The following is a 12,207-nucleotide window of genomic DNA, read 5'->3' as shown; positions in this document are numbered from 1 at the left end:
CCCACGTCTTCTCCATCCCCTTCCCCTCCTCCTTCCCTGGCGGTCTCTGATCCCCGGGGGGGGGGGGGGGAGCTGGCTGCCCCCGGGGCTCGGCGGGCTGCTCTCAGGCTCACCAAAAATGCTGGAGCCCCCCCCGCCGCCGCCGCTCCGACACCACCACCTCCCCCCGCCCCCGCTCCGGCTCTGCTCGGTGACCAGGAGGTCTGGACGGGGCTCTTTCCCGGAGCCTCCCTTTAGGGCACGGGCAGCCTCGGGGGCCTCGCCGCCGCCGCCCCCCGGCCGTGCCTCAGTTTCCCCGCGGGGGCCGGACGCCCCGAGCCGCGGCGCAGGGCGGCGGGGGCCGGGCCGGCGGCTCCCGCGAGGAGGCGGGGAAGGGAAGGGAAGGGAAGGGAAGGGAAGGGAGGGGGCGGCCGTGCCCAGCCCCGGCGGCGGCGGCGGCGGGGAACGGGGCGGCTGCGCGCTCCTGCGAGCCGAGCCGCGCCGAGCCGCACCGCTCCCGGCCCCCCCGGCCCCTTCCCGCCGCGGGGAGCCCCGGGGGCGGCGGGGCGGGGGCGGGCGGCCGAGCCCGTGCGCCCCGTCCCTCCCCGGCGCGGGAAGATGCGGAGCAAAGGCAGGAAGGAGAGTCTGTCCGACTCCCGCGACCTGGACGGCTCCTACGACCAGCTCACGGGTGAGTGCCGCCCGCCGGGGGAAGGTGCAGCAGCCGCTCGGGAGCACGGCGCGGGGGCGGCCCCGGGCACCCCCCCTGCCCGGCCCGCTTCGCTTCCAGACCCGGCTGAGCCCCGGCCCCCTGCCCGCCCCGCTTCGCCCGCACGCCTCGCCCGGGGGGCCATCCCGGGGCTGCAGCAGGGCGACAGTCCCCGTCCCGGGGGGGTTGGTCCCGGCGGTGCTCTGTGGAAGTTGCGCCAAGGCAGGTTTGCAGCCCTGAAAAGGCCCCTTGGCCGCCCCCCCGCCTCCTCCCCCGGGCAGCAGGGCACAGGGATCCCTTCTGGCCTCCCCCCAGCCTGCCCTCCCTCATCCCCCCTGCCGAGCCTGTCCACACGCCCGGGTTTCGAGCTGGGATCTCTCCGCCAGGCCCTGGACCCTCTGCCACATCCCAGGGTGCGGTGGCACCCTGGCAGCAAGGTCCCCCAGGGTGGCTCTCCCCGCTTAGCAGTTCCCCAGCGCAAGGTGTCCCCTCCGCCCCTCGCTCTGTGGCCCCAGAGACGAGTGTAGCCTCCCGCCCGGGCAGGGTTGCTCTGCCCCAGGGCTGGGGTAGGGTGGCCATAAGATGGATGCTCATGGGACAAGGATACCAGGTGTGGCCTAAGTGGGACCCTATTGGGTGCTTCCCCAGCAGGGAAGCACCCAGCTTCCCATGTCACACCAGCAATGTCTGTCCATCGCTGTCTTGTTCCCTACTGTCTCATGGCAAAGCGGCTGGACTGAAGCTGGGGACACCCTGGCTTCCCCATGCGCTCTCCATGAATGAGGCCAAATCTCACCCTTTTTCAAGGCCTCAGTCCCAGTAGCTGTGAAATGGGGCAGCAGTTCCCACCTGCCTCCCGGGGCTCACGTCAGAGCCAAATCTGTCCGTACTTGGTGGGGTCGGGTGCCCTGGCACCAGAGACACAGGGTCGTGTACGCAGATGGCTCCCCTGAGACCCGGTGATGCTTTTCCTGCCACGGTCTGGAGTAGGTTTCAGGCTTTGCTTTGAAGTTTCGAGGAGGTAGTGGTGGCATGGCAGGACCCCGCTCTGCTTTCCTGAGCAGCTCCATGCATGGGAAACGCTGCTTTGCTGCCTGCACAAACGTGCTGCAGGGAAGATATTTTTGAGCTGTGTAGGAACTTGAAACCCACACACAACTTTTGGTTTCTCCGGTAACTTTAAAATGCCCATATGGATTTAAATCAAACCAAGCTTAAAAATAAACTTCAGTCTCTCCAAGGCTGAGACCTTTTGTGCCTGGGCTTGCATCTGAGCAAGCCAAGCACCGAAAACCTGGGCAGAGGGGAGCCATGCTGCTATGCCAGCCCCTGCCCACTGTGATGGGGCTGCTGAGAAGCCTCTAGAAGAACAAGGTTGGGAACATGCTGCCTGTTTCACAACACGGGAAACTGAGGCACAGGGAAGGCACAGGGCTCATTTTTTGGCCTCTAACCTGCGAAGCCAGAGCCAGCTGTAACACCAGGTGCCCAGGGCAGGAGCTGGTCCCAGTGGCGTTATTGCGATTTCCACCTGTGGTGACTTCTGCTGCTGGCTGAATACTCTGAAGCTGTCACTCCACGTAGACGTTAGTGAGGAAAAGTTGGTTTTTCTCCCAGGAAGAGTGTGGAAGTGATGCAGACAGGAGGAGAGGGGAGGCAGCCTTAGCTCGGGGCAAGGCTGCAATAGCTCAAGGCCACGTCTCGTAACCTGGCCTGGGCTCCTCCAGTTCGCGCTGGGGATGTGGTGAGGACCAGGGACCCAACAGGGCCAGAGGGGCTGTAGCAAAGCCCCAGGGTGGAGCTGCGCTTTGTCTCTCTCTGCGGATGGCAGGGTCCCTGCCAGCACCCTGTTTTGTAACTCAGCCCTGCTTGGGGATGAGCCTGAGCAGTTTGGGGTTTTCCCGCAGCCTTGGAGCATCCTGGTCCCCTGCTTCTTGGGGTCTGGAGGACATCTGCAATGCAAGAGATGTTAACTGAGACATTACCTGGTGTCAGGAGATGTGATGGCACCACAACAGGTCCAGCAATTGCTGGGGTGGCTTGGGACAGCAGTGGGTCCTGCTGCCCCCCCATCACTGCCCAGAGCCAGGGGTGGGGGGATGAAGCCCCCACCTGTGCACACATGGAGAAGGGCTAGAAATACCCCCGTCAAAGAGGAAAGGGGTGAAGGAGGAGAAGGGCTCTGGCTATGCACAGAGTAGAAACCCACCACACTTTCCCCATCGGGTCATTGATTTTCAGATGTGAAGAGCAGGTGAAAATCGCAGCGTGCCGACAGCGTTGCCTCTCTGGGAATCAGTGGCATTGCTGTTGGTGCCTGGCCGCCCCGGGCACTCGGTGAGAGCAGCCCTGGGCTGCGCCAGCGCTGCACGTGGATGTGTGTGTGAGCCCGGCGAGCGAGCGAGCGAGCGAGTGAATGAGAGCTGGCGCTGCGTGCGAGCGGCGGGGAGGGCAGGCGCGGGCGCGAGGGAGGCGGGCTGGGTGCGTCGGGGCGAGCGCGGGCTCTGCGCCCGGGTGCGCGAGCGGGGTGCCGGGTGTGCCCCCCGCTGCGGAGCCCGGGGACTTTGCGGTAAGGGGAGAAACGTTTAGGCTACGCCACTAGGAAATTAAAACAGTCCATTTCTGGGGGTATTTAGATGACGCTAGCGAGAAATAAAAGCCACCCATAAATTACATGATTCCTTCAGCCCTCTAATGACACGAGCGATTACTGCGCGAGCAGAGCCCGGAGCCAGTGTCTCGGGAGCGCTCCGGACACGGCCCGCGGTGCAGGAGCAATGGGATCGGAGCGGCGCTCTGCCCTGAGGAACGGAGGTACCGCGTCCCCGAGCCCAACCCCGGCGTTGCCCTTTCGGTGCCTGGAGGGCCCCGCTGTAGCTTGCCGCTTTGGGAAGTGACCCGGTCCCGGAGGTGGCTTTTCCTCCCCTGCCATCGCTGCCGGTGCCGCGCTCACGTCTGCCGGGCACGAGGGCGTGCAGGCAGCGGAGCCGCACCGATGCCGGGCGGGGAGCGGCGGCGGGCGGCCCCACGTCCCGTTCGCTCCCCGGGCCGGGCCTTTCCCAGCTGCGTCGTGCCGGGCGGCGGGCCGCGAGCGGGATGGCGCGCGTCGGCGCGCGGTCACCCCCCGGGCCACTTGCTGAGGGTCACATCTCCGAGATCCTTTTGGCCAGGAGGAGGGATTGGCCTCCGGGGCTGCGGCCCCCGCGAGGGTCGGTAGGAGGCTCATCTTTCACCCCCGCTTTCTGCCTCCCGCTGCCGCGTTGTGGGGCCTCCAGCAGCGGCTGCGCTCCACCCCGAAGGCAGCCGCAGCGTTAGCCGTGGGTGAGCGATTGCTATAGAGACGGTGCGCGGGGGGCTTTGGGATCCTTCTGCCTCCCGAGGTGCGACTCGGAGGCGGGAAGTCCGTAACTCTTGCCGCTGTTAGCAGGCCGCCTAGTGAGACGAAAACTGTACGTCTCAGGGTAGCGGCAGGGCAGCGTTTGCCTGAGCTCTCCTCCGTCCCCGGAGGGAGGCTGCTTCAGAGAAATCTCTCCCGGCATCACCGAGAAACGAGAGCCGCGGCTGAGCTGGCCCCCGCGGACGTGCCAGGGAGCGGACGGCGTTCGCGGGAGGAACGCGTGCGCCAGGCTCCGGCCCCTTCCGCAGGCTAAAAACAGCCAGCCGGGCCCCGGCGCCGCGTCTGCCGCAGACGCGCTCCTGGGTGATGGGCAGATCTAGGACGGTGCGAGGGAGCCGGCTCTGCCGCCGGCAGACCTCGCCGCTCTGCCGCGGCTGCTCGCAGCCTGCCTTCGCTGGGGTGGAAGGCAAATGTTTGCTGCCTTTTAGGAGCGCAGCACTTGCATCGGCGGCGGGTAATTTAGTTTCCGGCGGGGTGGAGGTGTTGTCGGCGCTAGGCTCTCCGAAGTAATAGCGTGCGTGCGGCGGGGTTTGCCGCCGGAGGACGGAGCAGCGGCCCCGGGGAGGGCTGGGAGCGCGCGGGCGAGAGGCAGGTGCGAGGGCGGCGCTGGGTGCGCTTGCGCGCGGGCGCGGGTGTGCGTGCTGTGTTGTGTGCCGGGCGCGTGGCTGCGTGCTGGGGTGCGCCCCAGGGAGGCAGGACGGCGGCGTGGGACGGGGAGCGTGTCTGAGACCGCGGCAGCGCCTCGCCAGTTCCCAGAGATAGCCGCCTCTTCCTTTTCCTTCCCTGGTGCACGTTAACGTCCCCGGGTGTACGGCCGGCCGGACAGCCGTCACGCTGCTCTGCCCTGCTCCTGCGTGCACACCGGGGCCTGGCAGGGCCCCGCGTCCACAGCCCCCTTTGGCCAGCAGTGCTAGTGGGTTGCTCTCTCCTCCTAGAAAAAGCACCCAGGAGGGTGACACACACGTGGGGGGGATTTTTCCAGGTCCCAGCTCGGAGCCTGCTGCAGACCCGAGGCTGCTGCAGGTCCCTGGGGTGGTCCGGGTGCCCGGGGGAGCTGAGCCCGCTGCCCGTCTCCCTGCTCTCCCCCCCGCTATCCCGTCTGCCTTGGCCGCGCTGCTGCCGCCCCACGCACCGACCCCTCCGCTTGTCACTTCTGCTGCCACGGCGAGGCCGGGCTGGAAGCCGGGCTGGCCACCGGAGCCGCGTCTTGAGCTCCCCGGGAGGCCCATCACCAGGGTGGGTACGGCGAGGGAAGCGCTCCCGCGCCCGGGGGCGGCTGGACCCCGTGGGTTCCCCGTTGCGCCGAAGCGCCTTGCCCTGAACGGATGCTGCACCTTCCCGGGGCGACGGGAGCGCTGCCTGGCTCTGCCTCGTCTGTCTGCTGTCTCCCTCTCTCTGGTGTCCGTACTTCTCTGCCTCTGCCCTCTTTGCTGTCCTGGCTTGTCTGCAGTCCTTTCATGCCGATGACTCGCCTCTCACGGGGCTTTGTGTGCATCTGGCCCTTCCTGACCGGTGACCGAGCTCCCTGCGGTCCTCGCCATGGGGCAGAGCCGGTGCGCGGCGGGCAGCGCTCGCTCGGCAGAGCCCGCACCAGGGCCGGATGCGCCTGGCCTCGCCGCGGGGGCGATGCTGCCCGCGGGTGGGTTGGTTGGGTTTTGCAGGTGTATGGGCAGGGAGGAGACTTGCTCCTTAACTGCCTGCACCCCTGTGTCTGAGGCGAGTTTGGGCCAGGGTTGGCCGTGGTGCAGCTAGGTGAGGTGTCTGCTCTCTTGGTGGTGCTGGTTTCCTGCTGCGTGATCTGGTGGGACTGGTTGGCTCCAAAGGTTTGGGAGATGGCGTAGCAGGAGGTTTTGGTGTGGGGTTATCTGGAGGACCAAACTGTGGGCGAATGTGATGAGAGCTAAGCCCTGCTGCATGGAGAAAAGGGGAAAACCGTATGCAAAATGGGTTTCTTTTTCCCTGTGCCAGGTGACGTCAAAATTCACCCCTCTGTGCTGCCGGAGCCCATGCTTGCAAGGCACCTCGTCCGCAGCCCTGGGTGGACTCTGGTCCCTGGACGGGCCGTAGCAGGCCCACACAGAGCTGAGCCTTGTGCCATTTGCTAGCAGGCTGAGCGTCAGGGGGTCACGCCAGCCCCCAAGGACAGCAGAGACCCCATTAGTGGAGCTGCCCTCCCCCTCCCTCGGCTGGCTCCGCTCATTAGCGGTGTTTTCATTAGGAGAAGTGGTTTGGTTTCGTTTAAGCCAAATTGCTGTGCTTGGGAGATGATAAATCCATCTGCTGGCAAATCGCTCTCCTGCCGCCGGCATGGATCCTGGCCCTGGGCTTTAATCATGCTGCAGATGAATGAGCCTCCGGTGCAATGAATCTCTCTGCCGGGCCCCTCTGGGGAGGACTGAGCCAGGCAGGCTGCATCCCTGATGCCATGGTGAGAGGCTCTGGCTTGGGGCGGGGGGGGGGGATCCAAGGCCTCTGCTAAGGGGCTGCTGAGTCCCACAGCGGGGGTTATTGCTGAGCACATGAAGGGCTGTGAAGTGCCGGGGCAGGTGGAAGCAGCTCCCTGAGGAGCAACGGGAACCAGCGCCCTTGCCCTTTCCACAAAGGGGCCCTGCAATGGGTACGTGGGTCCCGTTTAACCCACTGTCCTCCCCATGGTCCTCACCAGGCATTGCCCCGGGGGAGAGAGGCAGCAAGGGGCAGAGTGGGACGTGGCTGGGGATGGGGTGGCCCTGCTCCTGGCTGACCAGGGCTGCCGTGCCTGGATGCCCTCTGGAGCAGCTTTGCAAAGAGGGTGTGCCAGCAGGGCTGTGCTCTGCAGGAGGCTCTTATCAGGATCCTCAAGGTCTCCTGTCTCCGGGCTGCCGTGGCTCTGTTTGATTCTGGCTTTTAAGTAAATTTGCCTTTTGCTTCAAATTAAAACGGGTTGATGCGGCCCCCAAGGGACCGATGTAAGTAATTAGCTTGTTTGGAAATGGAGCCCGGCAGGGGGAGAGACGGGGGCAGGATGGCTGTGGTGTTCAGCGTGAGCTGCTGACGGGGGACCGGCAGGTTTGGCACCTTCACTGCCTCTGGGTTTTGGTCTCCCTGAAGGTGTCCTCTCCAAGCTGGATGCATACGGCACTCATGGGCAGGAGTGCTGTACACGTGCATGTGCGTGCACACACTGTCACCCCATCGCACCTCTCCTGCGAGTGCCCTGACCGCCGCCTCTTGGGCTCATCTCGGTCTGCATCCAGATTGCCTCCAGCCCCATTTCAATGGGAGCAATCTGGCTTTTGAGCCCATCTGATGAGCCATCCCTCGCGTTCAGTGAGCCGGCATCATTCCCAGCCGTGAATGATGCTGGCGTTGCTGGCATCTGTGTGGGGAGCGAGTTGGGGTCCCATCTGCGTACCGCTCCTGCTCGCCCAGCTGGGGACACCGGGGTCCTGGGGACGTGCTGAGCACACGTGGTCGGGGCAGGTGCCGCAGCTCTGAGTGTGGCTGCTGAGGGGCCAATTTCTGCACACGACCAACGTGCAGGGGGTTGTGCCTCGTGGGACGTGAGTGCGCCATGCTCCGGCTCCGGTCCCATCCACGTACGAGCTCCGAGAGCCCTGGGTTGTGGCTGGCACAAGCTGGTGGCTTTGCCCCAGGCAGGAGGGAACGGTGTGAGCAGCAGGTCGGGCCCTGCAGAGCTGCGTCCCGGGCTCAGTCAACCCATGGGGAGTATGGTGGTGCCTGCAAAAGGGCAGGGGATACTCAGCCCTCAGCAGCCCAGCAAGGCCAAGGGCTGGTGCCAGGCTGGCAGCGCACACTGATGGATTTTGCCTGTGCTCTCTCTCCAGAGATGTACAGACGTGGGTGCTGCTGCTGGGAGTGTCCCAGGATGGGAGGCTCCTGGGCCGTCCTGCGTCCCCCGTCAGCCACCTCCTATGGCAGCGGTGTTCCTGCTGGGCAAGTGGCTCAACAGCCTGGGACACTGGCAGGACCCCCTCACTGAGCCTCCGTGGGGCCGAAAGCGGGATCCTGCAACCATCTCCAGGCACTGTGCCCCACAGCAGGCCTGGGACACACCAACTCTCTTAACTGCCCTCTCCCCATCCCCAAACCCATGACTTTGGATGCTGATAACGTCCTTGCACGGGTGCCCGGCTGGGGCCGTGTTCCTCAACGCTCTGCTGAGCCTGGCTGCAGGCTGAGCCCTGGCAAACCCGCAGATCAGTGGGTCGCCCCCGGACTCGGCAGGAGCCAGCGAACAGCCGGCCGGGCGCTCTCACCTGGTTACGGCAGACCGTCCGTCCGCGGCTGGGTGAAAGGAAAGCCGGCCTCCTCGCTAACAAGATTAGACAGGCGAGCCACTACTCCTGGCCTGGTCGGATAATCGCTTCTCGCTAGATTGAATTTTTTTAAATTGCATTGCTTACCGAAAGCCCCTAAATGCGTTTAAAGGCAATAATCTGCCTGGCCCTCTGTCTCTGCAAGGGTCCCCCCATGCCGGCGCTCCTTGGCAGCGGTTTGTCAAAGTCCCCTGAGCCGTGTGTCCCCCGGCAGGCGGCTGGCTGGGCTGTCAGGCCTTGTCCTGGTCTGTCTTGATGCGATGCGAAAGGAGGATCCGCGGCTCTGGCGGCGCCTGCCCGGGGTCCCGGCTCCCCGTCCGCCCGCGGTGCACCGCTGGGTGTAGGGTCGGGGCACGGGCTGGCGAGCGGGCACGGGGCCGGGGATGCCCCGTCCCTCAGGGGCTGTAATGCACGGCGGTTGCAACTGATGCCTGTGTCCCCTGGGGGCTTTGTGCCTGCCGGGCCACCTGCTGTCCCCCGGGGATCGGAGCCTGATGGCCGAGAAGTGTGATTTGGGGAGAGCGAGCGTGGGGTCGGGCCTCCAGCAGCGCGGAGGAGTCGCGCTGGTGCTGCCGGCTCTTCCCTGGCCTCAGCCCTCTCCCGGGCGGTGGGATCTACCCGCAAGCGTCTCTCTCTTTCCTCCCCGACTGGCCTTCAAGAAGCGGCTGCATTGGAGGCAGCCCGCGCCCTGCTCGGCGCTGCTGACCCGAGCACGCTTCCCCCGAACGCGCTCGCTCCTCGCGCGCCTCCCCTCCGCCGTGCACGGTGAGTCACTCGCAGGCACCGGGAATCATTCATGTCATTTCCCCCTTTGCCGCAAAGTCATTAACGCGAGCGGAATAATTCGTTACGTAACGAAGAGGATAAGTAACAGCGCTCGCCGCTTCGGTCGGTCACGCCGGGCTCCTTGCGAGCCCCTCGGGGCACGGCAGCGTCGGGCACCCGGCGCCGGGGGCTGTGCTGCGAGAGGGGCATTGCCTGGGGTGAGCCCAGGCGCCGTGGGGCTCGGGATCCCCGGCTCTGCCAGCGGGACCCACAGGCAGCGGAGGCGTAGTCGGCCCCGGAGGCTTTCCCAAAGCCGGGGAGTCCCCTTCTTGCATGGCCGAGCCCGCGGCTCTGGGTGCAAACCCACCCGTGGCTGGGCTCTGCCCCGGGACCCTCGCAGGCTCCCGAAGCCGGGGGCTGGCGGGGGTGCCGCTGCGCCCGGGGCAGCCCTGGCTGGGGCGATGCTCCCTGGTCGTGGCAGATCCGGCCCCCTCGCCAGCCCGGCGAGGGCGAGCGGGAGTGCTTTTGTAGCTAAAAGGCACCGCAGGAGCACGTGACCGGGCTGTCCCCATCCACCCCCGGGGTTAATTTCCTCCTATCCCACACTCAGCCGGGCTTTAATTTAAAGATGCTGCTCTCAGAGAGGGGGAGCCTAAGAGGATTGGGCTGACAGCAGGAGGATTTAGCGAAGGGGAGGGATGCGGCCGGGGCTGGGGGTGGCGGAGGGGACAGCGGCACCCCGCAGCGGGCGAGCGGGAGGAGGTGGCCGTGGGCTGCTCTGGACCGCGCTGCCCCGACGTGTCCCAGCTGCGGTGCCCGTGGCTCTGCCTAATCCATGGGAAGGGGCAGGGGGGTGGATGGAGAAGGGGCCGCGGGCTGCTCGCTCTCAGCGTGGCACCCGTCGCTCAGGACCGCGGCGTGCAAGGGACTGCACGGCCCCCTGCAAGGGTCCTGCGGCCGGAGGGAAGGGCGGCACGCACAGCTGCCGGGAGCAGGGCCCGGCGGCAGCGAAGGGGCGAGGAGGGTGCGAGAGCGCCGTTCTCCCCAGCTCCTCTCGCGCTACGTCCCACCCGGGCTCTTTGCGGGATGGGGAAAGTTGTGCAGGCATTTAAAAGCCGGGTGTGTGGGTGCAGGGCGCTCTGCCCCCGTGCACGATCCGCTTTCGCTCTCCTTGGGCTTCTCTTCCAAGGCAGAAAACACCGGGATCCCCGAGGTGACGTGGGGACTTTGTCCCCTCGCCCCGGCGATGCAGCGAGGTTCCTCTGCCTGGGGCGGATCAGGGAGGGAAGGAGGTGATATTTAACATTTAAAAGTGCCTCCTTCCAAACCTGCTGCTCCCTGCAGCTGGCTGGGCCCCGCGTCCCCGGGCGAGCGGGTAGGAAGAGTCTTCGCCCTCTCCTGCTGCCGGCAGACCTGCCCTGGCTGTGTCCGGAGCCAGGACAGGCTTGGGCACCCGCCGGGACGTGGAGTCCGTAGGGGTCCCTGCGCCGGGGGCCCGAGGGGCCTCCCCAGCCCCAGGACACCCAGCGCCTCCCGTCCCCGTTTGTTTTCTCAGCCTGTCCTGCTGTAATTACAACCTCCTGTTGCTCTCCGCGGGCTGTTATCGCTGCTTAATGAAGCACCTGTGGGGAAGTGAGGGGCTGTTAACCCCTTGTTTGCTGACATTAAGGACCCGGTATTGCTGGGGAGGGTCTCTCCTGGCGGGCTGCGCCCTGGGTGCAGGCCTGCGCGCTCGAGCGAGGGCTGCCTGCGTTAGCGACGAAGCGCTGATATTGCTTGCTCATGGGCACCATGCACGTGTTTCAGTGGGGCGGTTAACCTGGGGAGCTCGCTGGCGCGGGATGCTGGAGGATGCCGGGGGTCTGGCAGTCTCGTAACGCGTCATACAGGTGGGTGCCCACTGTGGGATGGGGAAGGGGGCTTCAAAATCTCCGGAGGAGGGAGGCTGGGAGAGGACGTTGGTTGCAGCATGTCCCCAGGTGCCCCGGGCCGGGCTCCGGCTGCCCAGCATCTCCAGGCTGCGTTTCCTGGGCACGACAGGCACGTGCCCTGCTGTTCCCATCTCTGCCTCCCCACGCGGTGCCGCGCTGCCGGGAAAGGCGTTACAGCGGCCTCGGCAGCAAGCTGCGGCCCTGCTGAAAATTGCATGGCCGGTGCCTGTGCGGCCCGGGAGCAGGGGCTGCGGGAGCGCTCCCCAGCGCGCATCCTGTCCCGGTGCGATAGGCTAGGGAAAGGCCTGACCCGGCGGGATTTACGTCCGCCTGAGATAAAGCGCCGCACCGAGCTGCGGCAGGTCAGCCCTGCCCACGGCTGGGACTGATGAACGTCACAAACGTTGCCAGGTCCTGAGTTTTCTGTTTGCCTGCCAGCAAGGAAGCGTTTCTCTTCCCAGACGCGATCGCGCTCCCTTGCAACGCTGAGGCCGTGAGCACGGTGCACCCGCTGTTGGTGGTGCAAGCGGCATCTCAAGCCGGGTCCGGCAGCTTAGCAGGTGGCTTCAGTGTCACGCGCGGGGCTGGGGCAGCTCTTTGCACCGGCACTGAGACGTACAACACACGTGGCTGGGGTGGACAGGGGAACAGCCTGCATTTGGGGATGGACCATCCTCCAGGAGCTGTGGGCAGCTCTGGATATTAGGGCCCGGCTTGGGAACGATGAATCTGGGGATGGAGAGATTTTGGGGACACTGTGTACCATAGTGGCAGGATGCTGGGGGTGGAGGGGTTCACAGCGGAGCGGGGAGAGGAGCTCCCAGGCTGCCTAGGTCTTGGGTGCAGGCAGGAGAGCCCAGGCTGGCGGTGACCTGCAGGCTCGGGGTGCCTGGCAGGCACCTCCCGTCCCCGATGTGGGAGCTGAGGGCCGTCTCCTTCCTCGCCTGTGCGTCCTGGATTTGCAATAAGGGTCTCACTTTCCTCAAACGAAAGCCTGGGGGCAGCTTTCATCTTGGCTTACCTGGGTCCCGCCTGCCTCCCACCCCGGAGCACAAGCGCGGGGTAGGGGACTTGGAGGTAATCCTTGCAGATGGGATGCTGCCGGCT

The 12,207-nt window shown here is 65.8% G+C and overlaps 1 protein-coding gene across 2 annotated transcripts in view; it reads left to right on the top strand.

Moving 5' to 3' along the window:
• The first annotated feature begins 530 nt into the window (after nucleotides 1-530).
• Nucleotides 531-12,207, top strand: part of KCNIP2 (potassium voltage-gated channel interacting protein 2) — a 47,322-nt gene continuing 35,645 nt past the window's right edge. For both annotated transcript variants that reach the window (XM_068949843.1, XM_068949842.1), the window contains exon 1: nucleotides 531-670. In XM_068949843.1, the coding sequence (XP_068805944.1) occupies nucleotides 598-670 (73 nt within the window). In that variant the 5' untranslated portion in view covers nucleotides 531-597. The remainder of the gene's footprint in view (nucleotides 671-12,207) is intronic.

Source organism: Struthio camelus, chromosome 7 (assembly GCF_040807025.1).
Source record: "Struthio camelus isolate bStrCam1 chromosome 7, bStrCam1.hap1, whole genome shotgun sequence".
NCBI classification, from domain to species: Eukaryota; Metazoa; Chordata; class Aves; order Struthioniformes; family Struthionidae; genus Struthio; species Struthio camelus.
Note: the sequence above shows the minus strand (reverse complement) of the source record. Positions and strands in the feature narration are given on the sequence as shown.